This window comes from Sus scrofa, chromosome X (assembly GCF_054392235.1).
Source record: "Sus scrofa isolate SSC_HxYL_T2T_F1_AM1 chromosome X, Sscrofa_HxYL_maternal_Yorkshire_Landrace_v2.0, whole genome shotgun sequence".
Lineage (NCBI taxonomy): Eukaryota > Metazoa > Chordata > Mammalia > Artiodactyla > Suidae > Sus > Sus scrofa.
In genome coordinates, this window is record NC_139401.1 from 89264030 (window position 1) to 89290308 (window position 26279).

General features: G+C 36.1%; 1 protein-coding gene across 8 annotated transcripts in view; it reads left to right on the top strand.

Annotated features, from left to right (window-relative positions):
- Positions 1 to 26279, top strand: part of DIAPH2 (diaphanous related formin 2) — a 1391236-nt gene that overhangs the window by 567750 nt on the left and 797207 nt on the right. For 6 of the 8 annotated variants that reach the window (XM_085006645.1, XM_085006646.1, XM_021080479.2 and 3 more), the window contains one exon: positions 19600 to 19724. The exons of 1 other annotated variant lie outside the window; for it this stretch is intronic. In XM_085006645.1, the coding sequence (XP_084862771.1) occupies positions 19600 to 19724 (125 nt within the window). Of the gene's footprint in view, positions 1 to 19599; positions 21739 to 26279 lie in introns of those variants that run through there. One more of the 8 variants, XM_085006647.1, reaches the window with a different exon arrangement.

Consider the following 26279-nt stretch of genomic DNA (forward strand, 5'->3'; position numbering starts at 1 on the left):
GTAGGTATGTAATTAATAATAATCCACTGTAGCTCAGTGACACTTTATAAAAATGCTGAAAAAAAGAAAAAGAAAAAGCCTTCAAGTTTACAGCACCATGTTAAAAATATCCCAGTGTAGCTATGTAACTTATGAGTTCCATGTAATTTAAATAACTGAAAAACATTTTTGCAGTAACACTCCATTCTCATTTTGAAAGAATTACCAGTTATTTTTATATTATCTCCTTTGGAAATATGGGAGACAAAATTATTCAAGATGTTTGCGTGTGTGTCATTCTATGAACCAAAACACAGTTTTAGTTAATCTGCATTTCCCCTGAGAGATAATAAAATATTGCTCTACTAAAATCTGATTTTCACCTTATGTTAATCATACCCTCCTTCTCAGACTTCTTCTCCTACTTCTTTCTAAATATAACGCTCCATCCAAACAAGAAACAAAACAAAAACATCCTCCAAGAAAGAAAATTGCAGAACTATAAAGCAATACAAAATCCAAGAAATAAGTGTTTCTTTAGGAGGAAATAAGAGATGCATGTTGATGACTCCACCATTGATAATGTCCCATTCTACTGCTCGGCTCAAAAGATCCTGGGCCTTGATTCTATCAGTGTGAATGTTTCTCTCCATTTCAGCTCCCTCGTAAGCATGGAAACAGTAGACTTTGTCGTCACATAGAATATAGCTGCCTTCAGGATTCCACACTTCGATGTGTGCCTTTCTACCCACAGCCCTTGCCTCTCCAGCCTGTCTGTTGGCCTTATTATGGGTTCACCTTTACTCTTAACTTACCCTCTCCCGTTTCTTCTTACCTATCAGTTCCCCTCTCTCTGTGCTTACTAAATAACCTGTGTATTTCTAGCACATGCTGTCAGCACTGCGAAACCCCACACTTTCCCTCATGCCTCCCTCCTTTAGTCTTCTGTCATTCACACCCAGCTATTCCTGTTGCTTTGTTCCAAGTCCTGAATAGATGACAAAAGTCATACAATCCATCTGGTAGGATCTACTATCCCATAATTTCTAACCTTAGGCCCCTGCCCCCTCCGCAGAAATTCCAAACTATTTGTTTTCCTTAAGCCTCCAAGTCCATCCCAGAAAAATCACCTTTTCTCACTCTTGAATGAGAATATGGAAACTGCCCCTTTCATTTGCAGTCACATGTCTCAAGGAATACATCATCCTCTATTCTCTTTCCAAATTTTCTGACTTCCTACTCATGCTTTTTCTTATTGAATTATAATTAATTCACACTGTTTTTTAGTTTCTGGTGTATAGCAAAGTGATTCAGTTATATATATGTATTCTTTTTCAAATTCTCTTCTATTGTAAGTTATTTACAAGACATTGAGTATAGTTATCTCTGCTATAAAGTGGGTCCTTTGTAAAGTGGGTCCTTTTGACATCTATTTTATATATAGTAGTATGTATCTATCTGTTAATCCCAAACTCCTAATTTATCCCCCCCCCTTTCCCCTTTGGTAATCATAAGTTTGTGAGTATCTGTGCCTACTCATTCTTTAATGCATTGTAATCTGACTGGTCACTCTCATCAATTTATCCATCCTTGTATGTGCATGTTTTAATCTCCTTAGAAAATTACAAGGTGGGTGCATAGTAGAAACTGTGCGTACTCATCTCTCTGGTCCTGTCCTTTGCCATTGCAGTGTTGCGCCATTAGCAGACACTAAATAATCATGTGTTAAATTAGGGATATAAAAGAACTTCACATGCCAGGTTCAGCTTCTACTTCTCATACTTGGAAATGCTGCTTAACTAAAATGCCTTTACTCATTCCTGAGAGCCAGTAGAGCATATTGCTTAAAAGTACAGATTAGACTAAATAACTTCAAATACTAGCTCTGCCACCTACTATGTATATGACCTTGAGGAAATTACTTAGTCTCTCTTTGCCTTAGATTTCTCACATGTACATAGGAAAATAACAGGATATATCTTATAGGGTGAACTATAAATAAATAAGTTATATAGGTTACTTTTTGTTCAATTATTAGGTCTTTAGAAAAGTCTGAAAGAAAATATGAAGGTAAAGATATAATACTCAAGGAAGTATAAAACTGGAGAATTTGATTTGCATCCCTCTGTGTTATTTTGAGAAGTGATTATTTGGCCATTGAGATTAAATTTCATATTACTTTAGGCTGATTTTTATAGCCTGATTGTTCCTCTTATACTGACTGGCTTAAAGGACCTGGCTTTGAGTTTCTGTATGTACCTTTTGCTGTTATATTTTATTTACATAGTTTGAAGGTTTTTCAGATGAATTTTGCCATGGGTGCCTTGGTATTGTGGTATTGTGCTAATTGTATAAAATGCTTTTTATAGTCCCATTAATGATTATTATATTGACGTATTTAGTGTAATATACTTATATAATCAATTTCACATTTTGGAATTCATTGTGCATATTATCTCCAGACAGATAGAAATACCTTGTAAAGAGACTCAGTTGCATTGCGATTGGAGAGGAACCATAAATCCAGAGACCTGGCTGTGTATATGTGAACAGTGACTCTTTTTTTTTTTAACTCAATTAATTTTATTATATTTATAATTGTACAGCCATTATTATAACTTAATTTTAGAACATTTCCATCCCAAACCCCCAGTCCATCCCTCCTCCCCGCCAACCTGTCCCCTTTGGTAACCATAAGTTTTTCAAAGTCTGTGAGTCACTTTCTGTTCTGCAAAGAAGTTCAATGTATTTTTTTTTTTGAGATTCCACAAATAAGTGATAGCAAATGACATTTGTGTCTCACTGTCTAACTTAGCATGATAATTTCTAGGTCCATCCATGTTGCTGCAAATACCATTATTTCATTCCTTTTAAGGGCTGAGTAATATTCCACTGCATATATGTACCATATCTTCATTATCCACTCCTCTGTCGATGGATGTTTAGATTGCTTCCATGTCTTGGCTATTGTATATAGTGCTGCAATGAACATAGGAATACATGTAGCTTTTCAAGTCATGGTTCTCTCTGGATAGATGCTCAGGAGTGGGATTGCTGGATCGTATGGTAATTCAGTTTTGTTTTTTGAGGAATCTTCATAGTGTTTCCATAGTGGTTGCACCAACTTACATTCCCACCAACAGTGTGAGAGGGTTCCCTTTTCTCCACACCCTCTCTAGCATTTATTGTTTGTAGACTTTTTGATGATGGCCATAGTAGTTTTGATTTGCATTTCTCTAATAATGAGTGATGTTGAACATCTTTTCATGTGTTTTTTGGCCATCCATATGTCTTCTTTGGAGAACTGTCTGTTTAGATCTTCTGCCCATTTTTTGAGGGGGTTGTTGTTTTTTCAGTATTGAGCTACAGGAGGTGTTATCTATTTTGGAGATTAATCCCTTGTCAGTCACTTAATTTGCAAATATTTTCTCCTACTCTGTGCGTTCTCTTTTCATTCTGTTTAGGGTTTCCCTTTCTGTGCAAAAATTTTTAAGTTTAATAAGGTCCCATTTGTTTATTTTTGTTTTGATTGTCATTACTCTAGGAGGTGGATCTGAGAAGATATTGCTGTGGTTTATGTCAGTGAGTGTTCGACCTATGTTTTCCTGTAAGAATTTTATAGTGTCTGATCTTATATTTAGGTCTTTGATCCATTTTGATTTTATTTTTGTGTATGGTGTTAGGGAGTTTTGGACAGTCACTTTTGATTTAACTCTGTCTCCGTATCATCATGAGAAATCTAGACTAGGAAATTGCTGTTGCCCCTCCCAATAGTGTATTTTTATTTATCTTGAATTCAAGGTGGTTGTCAGAGGTGAAGGGTGGGGAGGGAAGTGGGTGAAAGTGGTTAAAAGGTAAAAACTTCCAAGATAAATAATTTTGGAGATATAATGGATAGCAAGTGACTATAATTAACACCACTGTATTATATATTTGAGAGTTGCTAGGAGAGTAGATCTTCTTTTTGTTGAATTTTTTTTTATTCACGTATCATTGTGATGGAACATGATAATGTGAGAAAAAAGAATGTATACATATATGTGTAACTGGGTCATCATGCTGTACAGTAGAAAAAATACAAAAGGTAAAAAAAAGTATCACGATACATATATACAATGGAATACTACTCAGCCATAAAAAGGACAAAATAATGCTATTTGCAGCAATGTGGATGCACCTAGAGATTCTCATACCAAGTGAAGTAAGTCAGAAAGACAAATACCATATGATATCACTTATATGTGGAAGCTAAAATATGGCAAAAATGAACCTATCTACAAAACAGAAACAGGTCACCAACATGGACAGCAGACTTGTGGTTGCCAGGGGGTATGGTATGGGATGGTCAGGGAGTTTGGGGTTGGTCGATGCAAACTATTACATTTAGAATGGATAAGCAGCGAGGTCCTACTGTATAACACAGGGAACTATATCCAATCTCTTGGGATAGAATATGATGGAAGATAGTATGAAAAAAGAATGATTTATAAGTATGACTGGATTACTTTGCTGTACAGCAGAAATTGAAGGAACATTGTAGATCAACTATACTTTAATAAAAAATTTAAATATGTATATATAGTTGTTTTACAGTGTGCCAATTTCTGCTGTATAGCAAAGTGACCCAGTCATAAATACACACACACACACACACACACACACACAATGTGCCAATTTCTGCTGTACAGCAAAATGACCCAGATATATATAATTATATATATATCATATTATATATTATATATATGATATACATATATAAAAATATATACATATTCCCTTTCTTATATGGAAAGTAGTTCTAAAAATTTCTCATCACATACAAAAAAATTTTGTAACTGTGAGGTGATGGATGTTGACTCAACTTATTGGGATGATCATTTCACAATGTGTTTGTGTGTGTGTGTGTGTATATATATATATATGTAATCATTATGTTGTACACCTAAAACTAATACACTGATATCCGTCAATTATACTGCAATTTAAAAAATAGAATGAAGGTGAGCAAACCTTTCCCATCGAGAGCCAGATGTTAAATATTTTAGGTTTTGCCAACCACACAGTGTCCTTGTCACAAGGACTCAGCTCTGCTGCTTTAACACAAAAGCAGCCGTAGGCAATATGTAAATGGCCATATACCTGTAAGACTTTACTTATGGACACAAATTTGAATTCTCATACAATTTTCATGTGTCACAAATATTACTCTTTCATTTTTTGCAACCACTTCTAAATGTAAAAAGCATTCTTAGCTTGCAGGCCATGTAAAAACGAGCAGTGAGCCAGATTTAGCCTGTGGGCAAGTGGTTTGCCAACTCCTGATCTAAAATAACAATTTATACTTGTGCATGTATGTGTATACACACACATATATATATATTTGAGGACATACAGTATGCAAGGTATTACCTTGCAGTGCTTGTATTCATGATCATTTTCACATTCCTTTCCCTTATTTCATAAATGATCACGAGGCATTTGAAAAATCTGATGGGCCTTTGACCAGATTGTGTGTGTGTATGCTTGTAGATATTTTTGCCAGAATGCTTCAAAGTCCCTGGGCTTTTTATTCATCTTTACTTTGTCTAATGTTTTCTCCCCCGTGTAGATGAATGAAAATTTTCAACAGCTTTTCTTTGCATGACTTTCAAGTCTAGTTGCTATTTAAATTACACAAAAGTGTCTGTAGCCCTTCCTTGTATATGTGGTGAGTCCCTTTTTGCAGGGGTGTAGGGATTTTTCAGGAACATATTTCAGTAGACTGAAAACTGTGAATAACAAAGTTAAGATATTTTTTCCGGGAGGAGGTCTTTTGGAAGATGACAGATTTAAAACATCCTTTGTACTTCTAAGATAGTTCTTTTCTTCAGAACCCAAGACATTTCTAATGATTTGGGGGTGGTGTATGTGTTGCTTCATAGAAATTCCCTGTACACTTAAAAAAGTTCCTTTCCTTCTTTGTTATCTGTCAGAGTCATCCTATTTCTCAGTATTCTATCCCCTATAAACTGCAGAATGAACGTGTAAATGACATGGGATACCGTTTAAAGTGAGGGAGTTTCTTTTCATTTACAAAGACATTAAAAGAAAATGCATTTCACAGTTAAGATCATGCTGTACCTAAACTTTCATAAGGTGATTTTTTAATTGATATGAAAGAAATCACAAGTATTTCTCTGTTATTACAAAGTTTCTGTGACTTTTACATTATTGCCTATGTAATCACACCATTGCTCTACAGCTTTACTTAATTATTCCCTTATCTCTCATCATCTAGATTGTCATTTTTTTTTTTTGCCATTTTAAATGAGACCATATGATTTTCTTTGGCCAAAAACGCTTGCTTCTCTTTCAGGCTTTTTTTCTTGAAGATAGTTATAACAACTAGTATTACTGTATCAAAGATTATGAATAATTGTAAGCCATTTAGCTTTCTAATTCTTTTCTTAGAAATTTATGATTTTTTTTCCTGTTTACATTGTTCAATAGTTTCTGTAACTATACCCTTAGCAGTACACTAGTCTACACTTAAAAAACCATGTTTGCTAGTTGCATAAATGAGAAACATGGGGTCTTAATTCAAACAAAATTTTCATAGCATTCATTGTATGGCTGATACAGTGTTAAAGGCTGAGAAAAGGAAAATATTTTTTAATGGCCTCAGTCTGCTCTCAGGGAACTAAAGTTCCCTTGAAAGAAGTAGCCATATAAACTACTAGAATGAATAAATAAATAAATAAATAAATAAGTAAATAAACTAAAAGTATCAAAAGCACTGTGGGGGCACTGAGAACGGAATTACTACTTCTAAGAGATGTTACAAAAAACTCTATCAAGTTGACCTCTAGAAGAATGGGAATTCCAGAGTAGAGTGGTGATTACCTGATTACTACGGCAATGGGGTGGATGAGGGGACTAAATGGGGAGATATTAGTCAAAGGGTACAAACTTCCAGTTCTGAGGATCTAATGTCCAGCATAGTACTGTAACTAAGATTTTATCATTTACTTGAATGTTGCTAAGACAGTACATCTTAAATGTTCTCACCACACAAAAAAGGAAATGATAATTATGTGACAGGATGGAGGTGTTAACCAAAACTATGGTGGTAATCATTTTGCAATATAAAAATGTGTCAAATAGACATATCAGTATACTTAAACTTACACAATGGAAGAGGTCAATTATATCTCAATAAAGCAGGGAAGGGAAAACAAAAACAACAAAATGAGAAGTGGTAATATTAGTTTTTTTTTCCCAATATGGAGCATAAATTTTGTTTGTTTGTTTGTTTGTTTTGTTTGCTTTTTAGTGCCGCAATCATGGCCTTTGGAAGTTCCCAGGTAGGGGTTGAATTGTAGCTGCAGCTGCTGGCCTACACCACAGCCATAGCAATGCAGGATCTGAGCCATGTCTGTGACCTACATCATAGCTCAAGGCAATGCTGGATCCTTAACCCACTGAGCGAGGCCAGGAATCAAACCTGAGTCCTCATGGATAGTAGTTGGGGTCATAACCTGCTGAGCAGCAACAGGAACTCCCTACTTTTCCTTTTTTGTCTTTTGCTTCTTTTTGATAAAACCCACAGTTTCTGTTCAAGAATTCCATTTAATTTAGAAGGGAGAGGGACTGTTTTATTCCAAACTAGTATGTTTCCTCTTGCAGGAGACTGATGGAATGATATAATTTTCTCAAAGTAGGTAATAAAGTTTTAAGACATCTTTTGCAGAGTTCCTGTTGTGGCTCAGTGGGTTAAGAATCCAACTAGTATCCATGAGGACTCAAGTTTGATCCCTGGACTCACTCTTTATGTTAAAGATCCAGCATTGCCTGTGAGCTGTGGTGTAGGTCACAGATGCGGCTTAGATCCTGCATTGCTGTGGCTGTGGTATAGGACACAGCTGCAGCTCTGATTCAAACCCTAGCCTGGGAACTTCCATATGCTAAAGGTTATGCCCCAAAAAGAAAAAAAAAAAATAGGTTTTATAACGTTTGGCTTGTTTGAGCTACGAGAAAAACTATTTTGGAAGAATATATGTGATATGTGGGCCTAAATCTCTTTTGTCAGGAAGTATGACAAAAGGTTGTATGCCATCAGGTTGTTTGTGTGTCATTGTTAGAATTTCCTGTGATCACAGTTTTAAAAAATTTTATTCTTCAACTTTTACACAGCCATCTATTTTTAATACTGAAATAGTTAAGTGTTTTTGGTTTTGGTGGAAAGTTGATAAGACCTACATAATGAATGTTTGTTTCTAGTTGTCCACAGTTAAAAGTAATGATCATTTGGGTGGAATTCTTATTTGAATTTTCTTATCCATTACTGGCTCCATAGAAGATCTCCAAATCCTTTGCAAGTCATCAAACTAACCTGGGTAAAAGGATCATAGTTCTTAAACCTTTTTTTAGCATACTAAGGCTAGAGATTATAGTAGCAAATGTAACTTGCTGACTAACTGGAGGGACAACGATGGACCTTTTGAAATTAATGGAAGGTGAAATTCTTTAAAAATATTAAAAAATAAAAATAAAGGAGAGAAGGACTTTAGAAGGCTTTTAGGACTTTATCACATCCAGGGCAGCAACAGAATCACTGACATGGCGACTAAAGCAGATGTGTGCAGCATCCCATTTTACTTAGTATGCTCAGGAGTAGTAATTTTATTGTTCCACTCTGATTAAAATACAGGTAAGCATTGCTGTTAGCCTTAAAAGAACAGTTCACTGATAAGAAACCCTGCAATTATTTGCAACAAGCATTTGAAGAAAAACAACCCACAGTGAAAGCTAGAAATGTGTATACCCTAAAAGAAAACTGTAGAGCTACAGGCAGGAAGAAGACATGCTTATCATGAATATCTCAAGTGGAGCCAGTTGGAGACAGGGAACAAAGATGAGACCTACTTTGTCTTGTATTGGCTAAACCACCCTTAACCCTTACCCCTGTACCAGTGTTAGTGTACCAATTATGTATGCTATGAAGGAAAAGTAATTGGGTCTTTTAAATTTCTCCTTCTTCTTGTAAGGACATCTGGGCAAACATTTTCATGACTGTGCTTTAAAGACCTGCAGCTTTTTTATTTAGTGTACTTTCTCCACTTCCAAATGCAATTAGCTGTGTGGTTGTTATTGGCAACATTTGTTTTAAGATAACAGCAAGATGTTTGGGAAAAAAAAGAAAAAAAAAAGGCTTAATAGGAATATCCATGGTACCTACGCAAGTTTAGAGTAACTCACAGCAAAGTAAAGAAGAAAAATAGAAATAAATTATAAGCATAGCCCAGAGGAAGATGACCTTACACAACATCTAGAAATGTTTGTACTTGGAATGAGTCAAGGATGCAGGAATTATTTCCTAGATTTATATAGCCAGAGAACTAACTGTAGACTAAATTATATCATTGTAATATAACTGAAGTTGGATCTGTAGGCAAATACCTCTTTATTTCTTGTGTCAGACCTCTCTTCTGAGCTCCAGATCCATATATACAATTGCCTATTTGCAATCTCAACTTGGATGCTTCATACAATTGAAAACTAAATAGGTCCCAAGCTAAATCAACCTTTGCACATTCCTCACAAATCTCCTCTCCCCACGTCTCCGTTTCCTTTGTTCATACCAGAAACCCAGAAATCATTTTCAATAATTCCTTCTTCCTTACCTCTCACATTTCACCCATTCAAGCCGAGTCAGCTCTACTTCTAATATACATACTGCAAGGAGTTTCCACTGTGGCACAGTGGGTTAATGATCTGATGTTGCTGCTGCTGTGGCATAGGTCATAGCTGTAGCTCAGATTTGATCCCTGGCCTGGGAACTTACATATATATATCACAGGTGCAGCTGGAAAAGGAAAAATAAAACAAAATGAAATAAAATACATACTGCATTCATCTTTGGTTACTCTAATCCAAGCCACCATCATCTCCAGTCTTGACCATAATCATTGTTTCTTAACTCTTCTCCCCTTTTCTATTCTTGACTCCTTCCCCCCATTCACCACATAGCTGCCAGAGTTTAATATGGTTTAAACTGTAACTTCAATCAACCTCTCAGCTGCTAAAAGCCCTTTAGTGCATTCCCATTACTCTTAGGGTGAAACCTAAACTCCTTATTTTGGTCTCAAAGGCCCCACTTACCTTCCAAACCTCATGTCCTCTTTTTTTTTTTTTCTTTTTAGGGCTGCACCCATGGCATATGGAAGTTCCCAGGCTAGGGTCAAATCGGAGCTGCAACAGCCAGCCTATGCCACAGCCACAGCAACTCAGGATCGAAGCCACATCGCGACCTATACCACAGCTCATGGCAATGCCTGATCCTTAACCCACTGAGCGTGGCCAGGGATCGAACCCACATCCTCATGGATACTAGTTGGGTTCTTAACCCACTGAACCACAATAGGAACTCCCTCATTTCCCCTTTAAATCCATTGTTGTTGGGCAAAAATATTTAAGACGTAGTAGATTTATGGTAACACCCAGATAAAACCCTGCTTTATTTATGGACTAATTTCAGTGATGAGGAACTTAGAAAATTATTATATCCTCTAATTTGTTTAGTCTGCATTGCCAATCTCTTGTCTGTGAGCATACAGTAATCCTGTTAGTATCCACAGTCCATTAATGAATAACAAAAATGTAACCATAAGCTTTCTATACCCTTCCAACCTGACTTGTAGCCCTACTACCAGGTAGAACTGCCAGTCTGAACAGCACTAATGTGGAAGGGACTCTGGTGACGCCAGCGTTATGACCTCAGCTTTGACACTGACCTCATGACAACCTGCATTCAGCTTGGGTGAAAGTTAATGGCTTTGTATACAAACTTGTGGACTTCGTGCATTAGATTTTTTTCCAGAAAACCCAGTCAAGTGCAAGAATAACTGGGAAACCACATAGTCCCATTAATTTCCCTAATGAGTTCAGGAATGCATTCATTGATAATTTGAGCACAGTCACAAAAATTACACTCAAGAAGGCTAACATTCTTTTAATATAGCATTATAGCTTTATGATGACACTATTTACATCTATTTAATTCTTGCCAAATAACATGTGGAAGAAAGTATTCCAAATGGTTCATCAGTCCATATAATATTTGTACCTTATTAAGGGTATAATATACCAGAAGTGAGAGTGTTAGTAAAGTTGCCATTACATGATTGCACAGATAAAAACATTTGTGAATGCTTAATCAAGAAGCTGATACTTATTTTGCTATGGGGAAAAAGACAGTGCTCATTTCTCACACCTAGTTTATCAGAACTGTGACAATATTGAATATAGTTGCTTTTCACATTTTTTAAACTTTTCCAGTAGTATTTATTATAGCTCAAAACTAAACGAACAGGTAATTTCAGATTTTGTAAATTAAGACTTTTGTCCCTCCTAGTTTTAATCAAGTTTACATTTTACACATTTTCCATAATTTTACTAATTTATTTTTAAGGCCTACTATTATAGCTATTATTAAATAGCCTCCTTTCATAAGGGTCCCTTTTACTGCTAATGTTCTGATTCCAAGGCAAAAGAAGAATGTATTCCATGAACTTGACAGTAATGGATTGTCATAAAGGATTTATCAGTATCTGAAGCTTGTGGCAAGCTTTTTTTTTTTTTTTTTGTCTTTTTGTCTTTTTGCCATTTCTTGGGCCACTCCTGTGGCATATGGAGGGTCCCAGGCTAGGGTTCGAATCGGAGCTGTAGTCGCTGGCCTACACCAGAGCCACAGCAACGCGGGATCCAAGCTGCGGCTGCGACCTACACCACAGCTGCTCACGGCAACGCTGGATCATTAACCCACTGAGCAAGGCCAGGAATCGAACCTGCAACTTCATGGTTCCTAGTCGGATCTGTCAACCACTGAGCCCCTATGGGAACTTCCAAGCTTTTTTGTTAAGGAGAATACCATTCCAGCCATTTACATAAAATCCCCAGGGGAGGATGATTCAGTATAGCCCAGCCTCAATTCAAAAAAGACATAACTTGACCCATCAAAATTACTCCACTTGAGTTCCCGTCGTGGTGCAGTGGTTAACGAATCCGACTAGGAACCATGAGGTTGCGGGTTCAGTCCCTGCCCTTGCTCAGTGGGTTAACAATCCGGCGTTGCCGTGAGCTGTGGTGTAGGTCGTAGAGGCGGCTCGGATCCCGCGTTACTGTGGCTCTGGCATAGGCCGGAGGCTACAGCTCCAATTCAACCCCAAGCCTGGGAACCTCCATATGCCGAGGGAGCAGCCCAAGAAATGGCAAAAAGACCAAAAAAAAAAAAAAAAAAAAAAAAAAAATTACTCCATTTGGAGATGCAGACGAGTAAGAGATCTTTTAGCATAAGAAAAACAAATGAGCTTTACAAAAAGAGTCTTCATAACAAGAACAAACTATTCCAACAAGACTATATCCAGCATCACTTTATAGAAGCTTCTGCTTGCATCTGTACCTCCCAATCCTGGCCTTGAGCTAAGACTGTCAACAAGAGTAGGAAATTTCAGTTTGTTTTTTAGTCTTTGATTTAAAAATTCACACATATTCCTTGCTGTAGGCGGAATAACAGTTGCAGAAGAGATAGGAGGTGAAAGAACTCAGTACTTCACTGGCAGCTGGACTGTCCATTGCTGGTGGGTCAGTGGTTAGGCTGCAGAATTTGGGGCTGCAAGTCATTATTCAGAAGGTTTTAAACTTTTTCTCTCTCCTCCTTTACCCCAGTTCTCCTTGGACCAAGCCTTCCATGGTTATTAGTAAGGAGTGTTTTGGTTTGGGGGTTTTTGTTTGTTTGTTTGTTTGTTTTGTCTTTTCTTTTAGAAAGCCCTATTTCTTTCTTTTAAAAAAAAAAATCCCAAAACAACAAACAAAACATTCAGACTGAGGTTTGCAGGCTGAGAACTTGTACAAATGCATCAACTCAGACAGTGACATATTCTTAGCAAAGTTTTTGTTTAAACATGTATATGGTTTATAAAGTAATTTTCATGTTTTGTAATGGATGTTCCTCTGCTCTCAGCATTAATTCAGGCCATATTATGGATACAATTGAGAAAACCTTCACCCTATCCTCAACGGCACATGTTCAGGGGCAAGTGAGGTCTCATGAACACACAGTGAGGACACATGTTTTGAAATGTCATTTAATAAGGATGCTAGTTAAATTGTGTTTTCTGTTAAGGTGACACTGTAATGATTTTTTTTCTCCTAAGAAAGTCATTTTCAGTTCCCGTCGTGGCTCAGTGGTTAACAAATCCGACTAGGAACCATGAGGTTTTGGGTTTGATCCCTGGCCTCGCTCAGTGGGTTAAGGATCCCGTTTGCCGTGAGCTGTGGTGTAGGTCATAGGTCTCAGACACGGCTCTGATCTGGTGTTGCAGTGGGTGTGGTGTAGGCCTGCGGCTACAGCTCAGATTAAACCCTTAGCCTGGAAACTTCCATATACTTCAGGTATGGCCCTAAAAAGACAAAAAAAAAAAAAAAAAAAAAAAAGGAGTTCCCGTGGTGGCGCAGTGGTTAATGAATCCGACTAGGAACCATGAGGTTGTGGGTTCAGTCCCTGCCCTTGCTCAGTGGGTTAACGATCTGGCGTTGCCTTGAGCTATGGTATAGGTCTCATACGGTGGCTCGGATCCCATGTTGCTGTGGCTCTGGCGTAGGCGGGCAGCTACAGCTCCAATTGGACCCCTAGCCTGGGAACCTCCATATGCCGCGGGAGCAGCCCAAGAAATGGCAAAAAGAAGAAAAAAAAGTCATTTTCTAACAGTTTTTTTTTTAAATTATAGGAATTTCTTAATTGTGCCATTTACCACTCATTTTCTTTAAAGGCCTGAGAAGCCCACAGTGCTAAGCCTTTGCTCTTGTTATTATAGAAACACATTTGCTTCATTTCCGTGTATAGCACTCATATAAAATGAAACTATTAACTTATAAATGTACTAGAGAAAGAATACAATGGTGCCTATTGTTCAGACTGCTTGTAATGTACTTTTCTTTTTTACATATGCTTTCTGGATGAGTCATTTTAATGTTGTGCCACTCTGCTGATAGTAATTCTTCAACTCAATCTATTCAGTTAAAGAAAATACAAGGTGCTTATAATCATTGGGCCTATTCACATATAGGCTTGCAAGAGTAAATTTTTACTTGGCCTTTCCTAAAGCAAAGGTGTTAAGAAGTACTCAGTTACTTTGTCAATGGTTAAAATTAATGAAAAATTTAATTCAGAGAAATTCTTCAAGTTCCTGGAAAACCTTTTATATTTACATAAAATTAAACATTCTGTCCAGGGTCTAGAAGATGTCAACAGAGTACTGTGAGTTTTCTTCCTTAATTGCATATCAGTTCTCTTATGTACTATGGAATTAAATAGTTTTTCCATATAAAATCTCACTTAAAATATTTATCCTACACTTGTCTTGAAATTATGAATTGGAGCAAATCTGCCATTTAAAATGTTCTGAGTGAAGATCGGTCCATTCTCACATATTAGCTTGAAGCCGGGAAAGAAGTACTGTATGTATATTTTTCAACTGAAGTAAGTAGATAAATAAGATTTGTGGGCAAAGTTTCTCCCTACATATAACTCAAGAGGGTATTCTGAACCTAAAAGGTTATTTATGGAGTACAAGGAAGAAAGCTATAATAAAGAACCCGATAGCTATAATTTAATTTTTTAGTGTTATAATTCAGATTCAGTAATTCAGTAGTAGATGTAAAAAATGAAATGGGAGAAGAAAATTAAAGTGCCACCAGACTGACTAATCTGTCATTGAAAGTGCCTGTAGTGGGAATTTACCCAGATAGAAAATGTTTGCACTGTCATTAAAGACTCCTTAATTTATATTAGTGAACTAATATAATGACAGGCACAAAAATATACTCACATACTCTGAGGCTGGAGCTATGCAGTACACAAGCGTTTCTAACACACTTTGGTGTTTGAATGTTCCTGGAACTGCAGGTGCTCTGCATCTCCTCACCCCATCACTTTGGGTAAAATATATATATATGTGTGTGTGTGTGCGTATGTGTATATAATATAAAATATATATTATATATATAAAATATATATGTATTTCTGTCTCACACACACACACAACCTGAAGACGTATTAGAAGTAATGTAGGCTAGGATCTAATTAGTTACATAATCGACATTGTCTCCTAACTTTTAAAATTGAAGCAGATGTATTCAAGGCAAATAATTAGGCAGGTAAACACATGTTAATTCTGTTTAACACTTTTAAAAAAAAAAGTTGTTATCTTTTAGACATGTCTAGAAAAGCTAAGTAAGTAACTTTTAAATGTCTCCAGAGAAATACAGACTACTGCACAGGTTTTAATTTGCAAAGATGTTCTTTAAATTTGAAACTTGCTAATATCTCTAACAAATTGGCTGTTCATTAGTATAATTGTCACTGCCTCTCAGACCTAAAATTCCATGGACCCTGTAAACACAATCTAAGTTTAATTCTCTTCATTAGAAAGAGGACCTGTATTAAATCAGGCCACAGTGAGGTAGCAGGTATGGAATAACTGCTTATTTGTTCTTCATTTTACATCTAAATTGTTGTTTAATTCTTGGCGGCACATTTATAGTAGGAATTTGTTGTTGGAAGGTATAGTGGGAAGGATAGTGGTATATGAAATGAATATTTATAGATTACCTATTAGGTACCTGTTACAATGATAGAAACTTTTTATTTATCAATCCATTTACCTTGAATGACTACCCTTTAAGTAAGGTATTATCATCTTTATTTTGCAAATTGGGAAATGATAACCCAGAGAAGCTACGTGTCTGGCTTAAAGTAACTCAACTAGTCGTAGGAAGTACTCAGTAAATGCTAGTTATTACTTAGGAGCATAAGTAATGACTAACCCTTGTGTCTTATGAGGACTAGTTGAAGGAACTGGCAGTTTGTAGTTGGGGCAGACTAAGGAGATTTCCTGTAGAATAGGCAGTAGACTGGAGCAGTGTTGCTTCAAGGCAAAATAAGGACTAATGGGTAGGAAGAATTCAAGTAGGCTGATTTTAATTATAAGTAAATAAAATGGTTTCTAATTCTGTCAGCTGTCAAAAAGTAAATAAGCTGCTTGGGGATAGAGTGAATCCTCTGTTTTGGATCTAGTTTAGCTCCACCATAGATTCCCTGGGCACCCATTCTGTGCCAGTGCCCCACCTCCAAGCCTGGGCCACTTGTCTTGCTCGCTAGCCAGACGTAGGAGTTTACACCCCTTGAAACCAAATCTCACCAGCGAGAGAATAGGAAATGACAAGGAGCCAGCAGGTGAACTGCTTAACCCCTTTAACCAACTCTTCCAGGTTGGAGTTGCTTCATTTACCTTATCTAGAGACCAGGACTGACTACAGGATTAGGGCACCCAAGTGCACAATGAAATTGCAGAGCCTCAGTTAAAAAATTACTAATCATTTCAAAATGATGACAACAAAACATTTGGCAAAGTGCAGGGCACTTATAAGCCTGAGGCACATGTGACTGCACAAGTCACATGCCCGTGAAGTTGGCCCTGATGGAGACAACCTGAGACACTAAGCAACCAGCTGTAGTTTTTGTAAAGCTATGGCCAGTTCAGTAACTTCCTCTCTTGCATTTGCTTTCTCCTCTTTTGCCTCAGGCCTGTTGCCATGGCATCATGCCTGACCCTCCTGCCCAGTCAGGCTATAACATGCAAGCTTTGCCTTAGGCTCTGTTTTCTGGGTTCGTAGATTATGATGCTGTGTAACCTGAGCTTTTAAAATTTGAGAGGCTGGTTCAAATCCCTTCTAATGTCACTTCCGACTCTAAGATACCATACTTCTACCAATTTAAGGAGATACATTTTATATAATGTATTCTTCCTTTTTTGCAGCCATCAGTTTGCATGTGGGCTAAAACCCTTGGATTATGACATCTCCAGTGTTTTATTTTCTTTTGTTCAGGCCTAATTTTAATAATTTATTAGAGGGGGAGAGTAGAGAACCATAAAAAGAAAAGGTGCCCCTCACTTCTCTTCCTTATGTCAGTTTCTCACTTTCTCCTTTGTCTAAACATCCCCTGCAACCCTACCTCCTCTACCTATCATTAGACACTTCACTTCCTGCTTCCTTTTCATAGTCACGTAATAATTGACATGCTAACTTCTAGTCACTATGGTTGTATCTAACTTCCACCTGCATAATCAGTTGCATAAGTGGGCATTCATTTAAATCCAAATCAAAACGTCTCAAAATATACATATTCATTCAACAAACTATTTATTGATAAGTGCTGAGGAAAAAGCAAAGTATTAGATAGAGGTCTTAACATGTAAGTAGTTTGAAGTCTTATAATGGACACTTTGTTCAGGTACCTGAAAGAAAAGTAATTCTCATTTAAAGCAGGAGGTGTTATGTGGAAGATCACTTAAGCAAACCAAGGTATCTGTAAATGCTAGAGAATTTGGTCTAAAGCTCTGGAGGGATTTATAGAGGACTAAGGATTCCACATGTGAAATTGAGGAGGACAGATGTCTAGAAAATACTGTTTTATTCAGGATCCAATTTTAGCATAAAAACAATTTCACTAGATAAAAATAATGTCTCTTGTTATTTGAGTTATATATCTAGACTTTTGTGTTCATAGCAACTAGATTAGGCTGTTTCTTTATTGAACAAGCAGAAGAATTCTCATCATCCCCTTTTTTACTACTGGAATTACTCTAGCTTTTTAGTAGGAGGATTACTATTGTGACTTAAACCTAGCCTTTGGACACATTTTGTTTACTGCAAAAAGCTGTCATGAGCTTATTTCTTCTGTGTAGCCTAAATAACACAAACAACTTGTCAAATTCATATCTTCAGGTTTTTTTTTTTTTTTTAGGACTGCACCCTCAGCATATAGAAGTTCCTACGTTAGGGCTCCAATCAGAGCTGTAGCTGCTGGCCTACACCACAGCCATAGCCACGCCAGATCCGAGCCGCATCTGCAAGCTGCACCACAGTTCACAGCAACACCAGATCCTTAACCCACTGAGCAAGGTCAGGGATGAACCTTCATACTCATGGATACTAGTCAGGTTCGTTAACCACTGAGCCACAACAGGAACTCCATACCTTCAGTTTTTCAATCAAGCCCATGGGAATGGAGAAACCTTTTGACCACTTACCAAGAATCTCCTGGAAAAACCCAAGTGAAAAAATTCAAGTTCAAGTCAGAGAGAATGATTTCCTCCACAGCAAACTCATCCTTTAAATAAAGCAAGCAATGATTGCTGAGCCATTAGCAAATTTTTGGCAAGACAAAACTCTCTTCTACTTCTCCAATAAAGAGTAATTTTCAAGCTTGTCAGCTCTAAACAAATGGAACTAAATTGGATATAGCTATTTGAACTGACAGATTAATAGAAAAAAATAATTCATCTTTAGTGTTGGTGTTTGATTTTCAGTCCCTTGAACTTCCGTATATATTTACGGCAATTTCTCCTCATTGAGTTATAAAGGTGTTCATGTCAGTGTGATGAATTTGCATCAGAAGACTTTGGCTGAAATTTGCCAGGGTTTTTTTTTTTTTTTTTTTTTTTTGTGAGCCTCTTGAATTTTTCATTGTAATTCTTATTTGCCTCTGAATGAGACTGAAATTTACTTTAAAAAAAATAATTGGAATATTATTGTATTTCTGTTTCATGGTCCTTTAATGAAAAGAACTGTGTTTCCGAGGCCTGAATTTAAAAATCAATGCCACAGGCTACCTATCAGATTCTAATACTTACCTCATCTTTTCAACTAGAACCTTGACAAATGCTTTTGATATTTCCAGAAGTGTCTTCATACATAATTGGCAGTAATATAGTAATAGAGTATCTATAAAATAGTGAAAGCTAAAAAAAAAAAAAAAAATACCTCTGTGAAAAGAAAGCATCATGAGAGATCTGGAAAGTGTGCATGTATTGAGGAGCAGTTTGAATACAATACTTAAAATTACTTAAAATTATTGGTTGCCAATTGGGAGAGAAAAGAAAAGTGCAGAGAATGTTAGGGGTAATTAAAGCAAGTAATGATAGCATTTGAGTGTGCATTGAAGCTTTGTGGGTGTGTATGCGCATATGTGTTCCTTTCATTTAGCTCTAAATCCTCAGTATCAACAGTTATTTTTCATGTTTCTATGGGCATGAAATGTACTAAAGACAGGAACTTTTACCAGAGATATTGGTTTGTAAAAATCAGGATGTTTCAACAAAAGAAAAATGTTTGATCCTTTTATATAATTTAACTTTAAATCATTTATATAGCCAAGAACATGCCTTAATAAGATAGGATCTCTTTGAACCTTAGTTTCTCTTTAATCTTCAAATTAAATTTTAAAGAATGAAATATTAGGAATTCCATCAATAAATTTAAATAGAGATGGATTCATTTGTGCTAATGGCTGAATAAAATGATGACATTCTCATATTAAACATGATGATTTGGTATATTACATTTTCACTTATTTCATAGAGAGTAGAATTTTTATGAGCAGTAATTCAGAAAAATGAGTTGACTTCATGGAACTCTTCTCCACATTTAAAAAAATACTTTAACTGATAGTGTTTTCCTTTAATTGTTTTGTGGACTACCTGATAAAATGTTCTAAACACTTTGCACATTGTTCTTTAGTTTCAGCTCAAATTCTCAAGAGCAATCTTGCAGCAATGGAGCAACAAATAGTTCATCTGGAACGTGACATCAAGCAATTCCCCCAAACAGAAAATCAGCATGATAAGTTTGTGGAAAAGATGACAATATCCTTTATTTATTTAAGTATTTTGTTTCTTTGTTAGTTTCTATATATGAGTCTGTCTGTCTGTCCCTCTATCTAATTGTCTGTGGTTAGTTCTAAACCTACCAGTCTGTTTACACAATTTGGATGAATTTGTTTAAAGGCTGTTTGTTATATTAGCACCATAAATTTTAGTTCATGACGTTTAGAACCATTGAGTAGGCAAGGGAACAATTATATAAGAAAATAATGTCATTTCTCAAAGAAGAATTTAATTTGAAGGCCTACAAGATATGCAAGGTAAGTCTTAAGAGGCTTGTTTATTTTTTTTTTAATGTATATCATTATTTATTTATTTATATTGCATTATAGGGCCGCACTGGCAGCATATGGATTTTCCCCGGCTTGGGGTCCAATTCGAGCAACAGCTGTCGGCTCATGCCTTAGCCACAGCAAAGCAGGATCTGAGCCTCCTCTGCGACCTACACCATAGCTCACAGCATGGCCAGATCCATAAACAAGCAAGGCCAGGGATCAAACATACAACCTCATGGTTCCTAGTCAGATTTGTTTCTGCTGAGCCAGGATGGGAACTCCAGTTATGAGGCTTGTTTAGACCTAAATCAAAACAAAACAAAATGAAGATTCTCCTTATATAACCAGTTATTTAAAGGAAATGATCAATAGAAGAATTTTTTTTGGTCAGAGATTTTTTTTTTCTCCTTATATGTAGATATTTTCTGAGGGGACATGCATTTTCAAGGGCAATCAGAGGATAGCTAATATCAGTAGACTGAAAGGTTAGGAAGAATAAAATGGATGCATGGTTGGACAGATAGGGGAATTGATCAGTAGATTATGTATTTAAATAAATTGTAGTAGCTCTCTGTATAACATTAAGCATTTCCTGGTGCATAAATATTTTCAAATCCCTATTTTACATACAGTATATTCATATAAGTTACAGAAATATATGAAAGGAAAACTTGAGAAATACTATTTAGTTGGAATTGTTTAATGTTAAATCTGGTGTCTACAGATAAACTACATTAGAGCTGGGGTTTTTTTGTTTTTTTTTTTTTTTTCTATTTTGGTTTTCAAAAGTCAGAACCATATCCTCCTCCTCTGGGTTTAAATAAATATCTTGAACTGCAGATTGAGTCACCTTTTTCTATCTTTAGTGAGAATAAATACTATAAATTCTTTATCTGATAATAAGTAAATTCCTTCAACAACTACATGACTGTCACCTTGTTTCAAGGTTAAATCTGATTGCCTTTTTCTTCTTTGATATATGCTTTCTTTCCTGCCCAGCTTGGAAGTTATGGTACTGAACTTGAATTACTTGAGAATGGCAATTTCGACTTATGTGGAAAAATTTTTCATTTTCAGTCTTTTGGTTCATGAATTAATACTGTATTTTGTGTGGTCCTTTAGTCATGCTGAGTATTTATATAAATAGAAATATTGAGAACATTAGTTTGTGGGTGATTAGAGGCAGGAAATCCTCAAAAATAACCTTGAATTACATAACTACCCACATTGGAATATTTAATGTGAAGGTTTAACTTTGTTGCTGATTAGAGCTTTATTTCAAATCTGTTATATTATCCTGTGGCTGGAAACACCACCTACATTTTTCAACTTTTGATTTTGATTCTTGTCTCACAGAGTTGAATTTATTTAATTCCTGATCCTCTTGTTCTTTTTGACATTTTCTTTACAGTTGGCTTATGGCCACACAACAGCTTGCAGCACTGAGGAATCTTTGTTGCTCATTTAGAAAAGAAAAGTAATTTCAAACCTTCATGAACTTGGCCTGGACTCTTTATTTTATTTCTCTCTTTATGCAGATAATTAAGCACTTTAAAATGAAAATCCAGAGCCTTCTGTATCTGTATGTTACAGATGAATGGTTATTCTTCATTTAAGTGTCACTAAAGTGTGACTATTTGTCCACAAGGGGATTGAAAACTGTATTAAAATGTATAGGGCTGTTACTTTGCATATCATATTTTAAAAGAAAAAAAATAAAATATACAGCAATTTATTTTAGAGAAAAAGTTAGGATATTGAATTGAGTTGGTTTAAAACTCCAAATTGAAAAATTACAATGATAGAATTGTTGCTCCAATTATTCTTGCTTTGGAAGAATGGATACTCCTTGGATACCCTTTGAGAGTTTCAGTCCTCTAGAAAGTGACAAACAAAATGCCTAATCATCATATGCATATATTTTATATGAATTTTGGTGTCCATTTAATATTTTTTCTACTCTTCTGGCAATTCCAAAAGAGAGGGATGTTTTACTGTGGGATACTTGATTCTGTTTTAAAATTAGAACCATGATTCTGTTTCTAGTACAGGATTCTTTGTAGTGGATGATCTTTCCAATGTTTCTGTCCCCTGCCAATAAATTGTTTTGATTCAGGTCACTGGCCCTTTAAATTAAGTAACGACAGGCACAAGTATGGGGGTAGTTTGCTTTGAAAGAAACCTTACCTACCTAAATGTAACCTCTCTTATAAGGACTGTGAGTTCAAAAACTGAATACCAGTGCTACTCCTCTGGGCTTTCAGAAGGGCCTCAGTGCTATAGCAGTGGAATGATGGCCAGAGGGCAACGAAATATGCAATTCAAATTTTTTTAAAGCAAAGTTCTTTGTATTCTTCTTGTGAATATGCTCATCATAACCATGTTGGAAATTTTAAAGTCAGTTGTTTGTACTGAAAATTCAAATAGAATCTCTATTCTTTTTTTAGTAAGTTATAAAAATATATGTCGCTTTTAACTGGAATCAAAACAAATGATATAAATGAATTTATTTTAAAACTGATATAGACTCATAGACAGAAAACTTATGATTATCAAAGGAGAAACTTGGGGTGGGGAAGGATCAGTTGGAGTTTGGGATTAACATATATGCACTACTATATAAAACTTAGATAAATAATAAGGACCTGCTGTATAGCACAGGGAACTATACTCAATATCTTGTAATACCCAAGGTTATAAAAAGGGTATAAGGGGGAGTTCCCATCGTGGCACAACATAAATGAATCTGACTAGCTTCCATTAGGACACAACGTTTGATCTCTGTCCTTGCTCAGTGGGTTAAGGATCCAGCACTGCCGTGGTGTATGTTGTTCACAGACACGGCTCGGCTACAGCTCCAATTGGACCCCTAGCCTGGGAACTTCCATATGCCGTGGGTGTGGCCCTAGAAATCCAAAAAAAAAAAGAAGGGTACAAGGGGAAAAAATCTGAGAAAGAGTATATATATATATATATATATATATATATATATACACATATATATATACACCATATATCTGAAAAACAGTATATATAACCATATATATATATATAGTTAAAAATGATAATATTCACTCCTATCAAAAGTTTACTATATATCAGACACTGATTTTTCTAGACTTCATCTTCTAAGAAATATTCCTATTCATTAAATGATGAACATTTTCCATATCTGGTGATGAAAATGATCACAATTATCCCTGTGTCCTTATAGTGAGCTCAGGTTGTCTAAGGATAACTTCCAGAAAATAAATGATATAAATGAATTTATTTTAAAATATAGACTTATAGACATAGAAAAGTTATTTGTCATAACCCCATTGTTTTAAATTAACTGACTTTGAGGGGTCATCTATTTTTGTCTTTTAAGATTATCAGGAATTCTGTAGTCTGTGTCTGTGTTTGGCATGCATTGCAGAAATTGGAGGGGGGTGAGGTTCAGAATCACATCCTGTTTCAACATTTTCAAAAATAACCCATGCTGAGGAAGGTGAGAAGGAGCAGTGTGAATGGACTGTGTACCAATCTGAAGCCCATTCTCTTGGACTTGACATTATATGTGGATTTTTATTTTTGCAGCTTTTGTCTTTTGACCAATCATGTGACTGAGTCTTTCTTTCATTCATTTGAATACAAGCATCACTTTTACTTCTCTTTGCTTTAACAACAGGAAAGACTGTTCTTCAAAGAAGGCTTTTTAGACTTGAAAATGTGTTGTGATCCATTCTTTACATCTTAAACTGTCTAAAAAGCACATTAACCATAATGTTGACCTTACTGCTTATGTCCTGTTGACAAATTTCTTACCACATTTGCTCACATAGATTTTGTCAATCGCAGAGCTGTCTGTGGCCCAAAATCAGCTTAGCTTTTTGATTGACTGCTGGCTAAATCATTTATTTCACCAGCTGGAGGAGAGGAAGGACTGAGCAGTGGGGGTAACCATTAACACATTGACAAGAGGAGCTGACAGGAAGTTAATGACATTAACACCCTGTCAACTATCAACACCTGGGATTTCCTTGTAGTAGGAGGGAGAGTCTTTTGAAGTGGTTAAAAATCAAGTTACTGAGGAAGCACATCGTCCTGAGCAGACAATTCAAGACAGATTTGGGGTCTCCACTGCACTGCAATTATGTTGATTTTTCTTTCACTATTCATTATTAAGAGGATACCACGGTAACATTAATCACCTTTGAGAACATGCCCAGGACAGATCTTAGGCAGAGGGTGATCCATGCTTCTTCTTCTTTTTTTTTTTTTTTTTTTTTTGTCTTTTTCAGTGCCATACCTGCGGCATATGGAGGTTCCCAGGATAGGGATCTAATCAGAGCTACAGCTGCTGGCCTACCCCAGAGCCACAGCAGCACCAGATCCGAGCCGCATCTGTGAACTATACCACAGCTCACAGCAACACCGGATCCTCAACCCACTAAGCAAGGCCAGGGATCAAACCCACAACCTCATGGTTCCTAGTCAGATTCATTTCTGCCGCGCCATGATGGGAACTCCTGATCCATGCTTTGTAGAGAATATGCCGTATAAAATATGTTAAACCTTCATCAATACCTTTTCTCTTACCTTTAATCATTTGGACTATATTAATTTGAAATGAATTAACTTTGAATTTTCTAAAAAAATAAAAGACCAAATGAATGTAGTAATACAAAAGTATCTTTTTTTTTAATGTGAATGTAGTAATACAGGCTATTTTCTAGTTCCTGAAGAAAAATCAAGAACTTTAGATTAGACTGGAGGGAAAGTTCACTGAGTCTTTCTCATTACCTTCAATTGCCTGCTGGTCTTTAAATCAGAAAATTAGGAAGATCAAAACAAAACTTTTTTTTTTCCTTTTTCTTTATGAGATTAACCAGGGAGAGAGGGTTCTGGAAGAAGAGAGAGAAAGAAAAAGAAAAAAAGAAGAGAAAAGAGCATTGGAGCATGATCAGTAATAGAAAAAATACACACACTGTAAAACAAATTGTTTTAGAAAATCACATTGGGAAATATTGCTTTTAAAAAAAAATGGCAAGATCATTAGCATTCTTTGAGATATACACTCTTCATGATAGTATTGGAATTTTTTTTAACTTCAGTTGTACATTGATTTGGAATAGAAGGTATAATCATTCATAATAATAAAAATAAAAATGAAAATAAAGTAGTAATAATAACAACCATTTGGTAAATGTCATGTGCCAATCACAGTACTAAGAATGTATAGGTATCTATATAATCTTAAGTGCTCTTCAAAGCAATCCTATGGGGTAGGTACTATTATTAATCCCATTTCAAATATGTGAAGATCGAGGCTACGGTGGTGGTTCAGAGGTTCAAACAAAGGTGTGTGAGATCATGTTCATTATACATCTGGTTAATGAGGGCCAGGATTCAAGAAAGTCCTTCAGACTCCAAGCCTTGTGCTTGTAACCATGGTATTGTGCTGTCTCTGGGGTCAGAAAGCTTCATAAATTTGAGATGAATTCCATATTTGTTCACTGTGAAACTATATATTGCTTCATTTTTCAATCTCTCTCATATAGAAAATAAATTTCTTTTTGAAAAGCTTATAAACTAATTTAAAAATTAGCTGCTCACTTACACCATATCCTCCGCAAAGTCTTCCTTAATTATAGCAATCAAAATTCATTTCCTTGTCCTCTGTGTTCTCATAACATTTTAATATTTTGATTATGGTATTTGTTGGCCTCCCTATACTCTGCTTATGTGCATGTCTGTTTTGTACACTGGGTTATAAAATCTTTTGAGATAAAAATCCTTATTCAACTTTGAATACAACAAGCCTAGCATAATACTTTATAGAAAGTTGTCTTTTTTTTTCTTTTGTCCTTTTAGGGCTGCACCTTCAGCATATGGAGCTTCCCAGGCTAGGGGTGTAATCGGAGCTGTTGCTGCCGGCCTACGCCAGAGCCACAGCAACACCAGATCTGAGCCACGTCTGCGACCTGCACCACAGCTCACGGCAATGCCGGATCCTTAACCCACTGAGCAAGGTCAGGGATCGAACCTGCAACCTCATGGTTCCTAGTCAGATTCGTTTCCGCTGCACCACGATGGGAACTCATAGAAATTTGTCTTAATAAATGTTTATTTTAATATGTTAAAGGTCATGTATAATGATAAATGTTAAACAATGTTCTGGAAAGTAAATAGAAAACATTAGCTTGCTATCCTGGCATCACTTCAGTTTGACAAGAGAAAGGGGTATAACATGTTTCCAGTGTTATTCCTTTATATATTT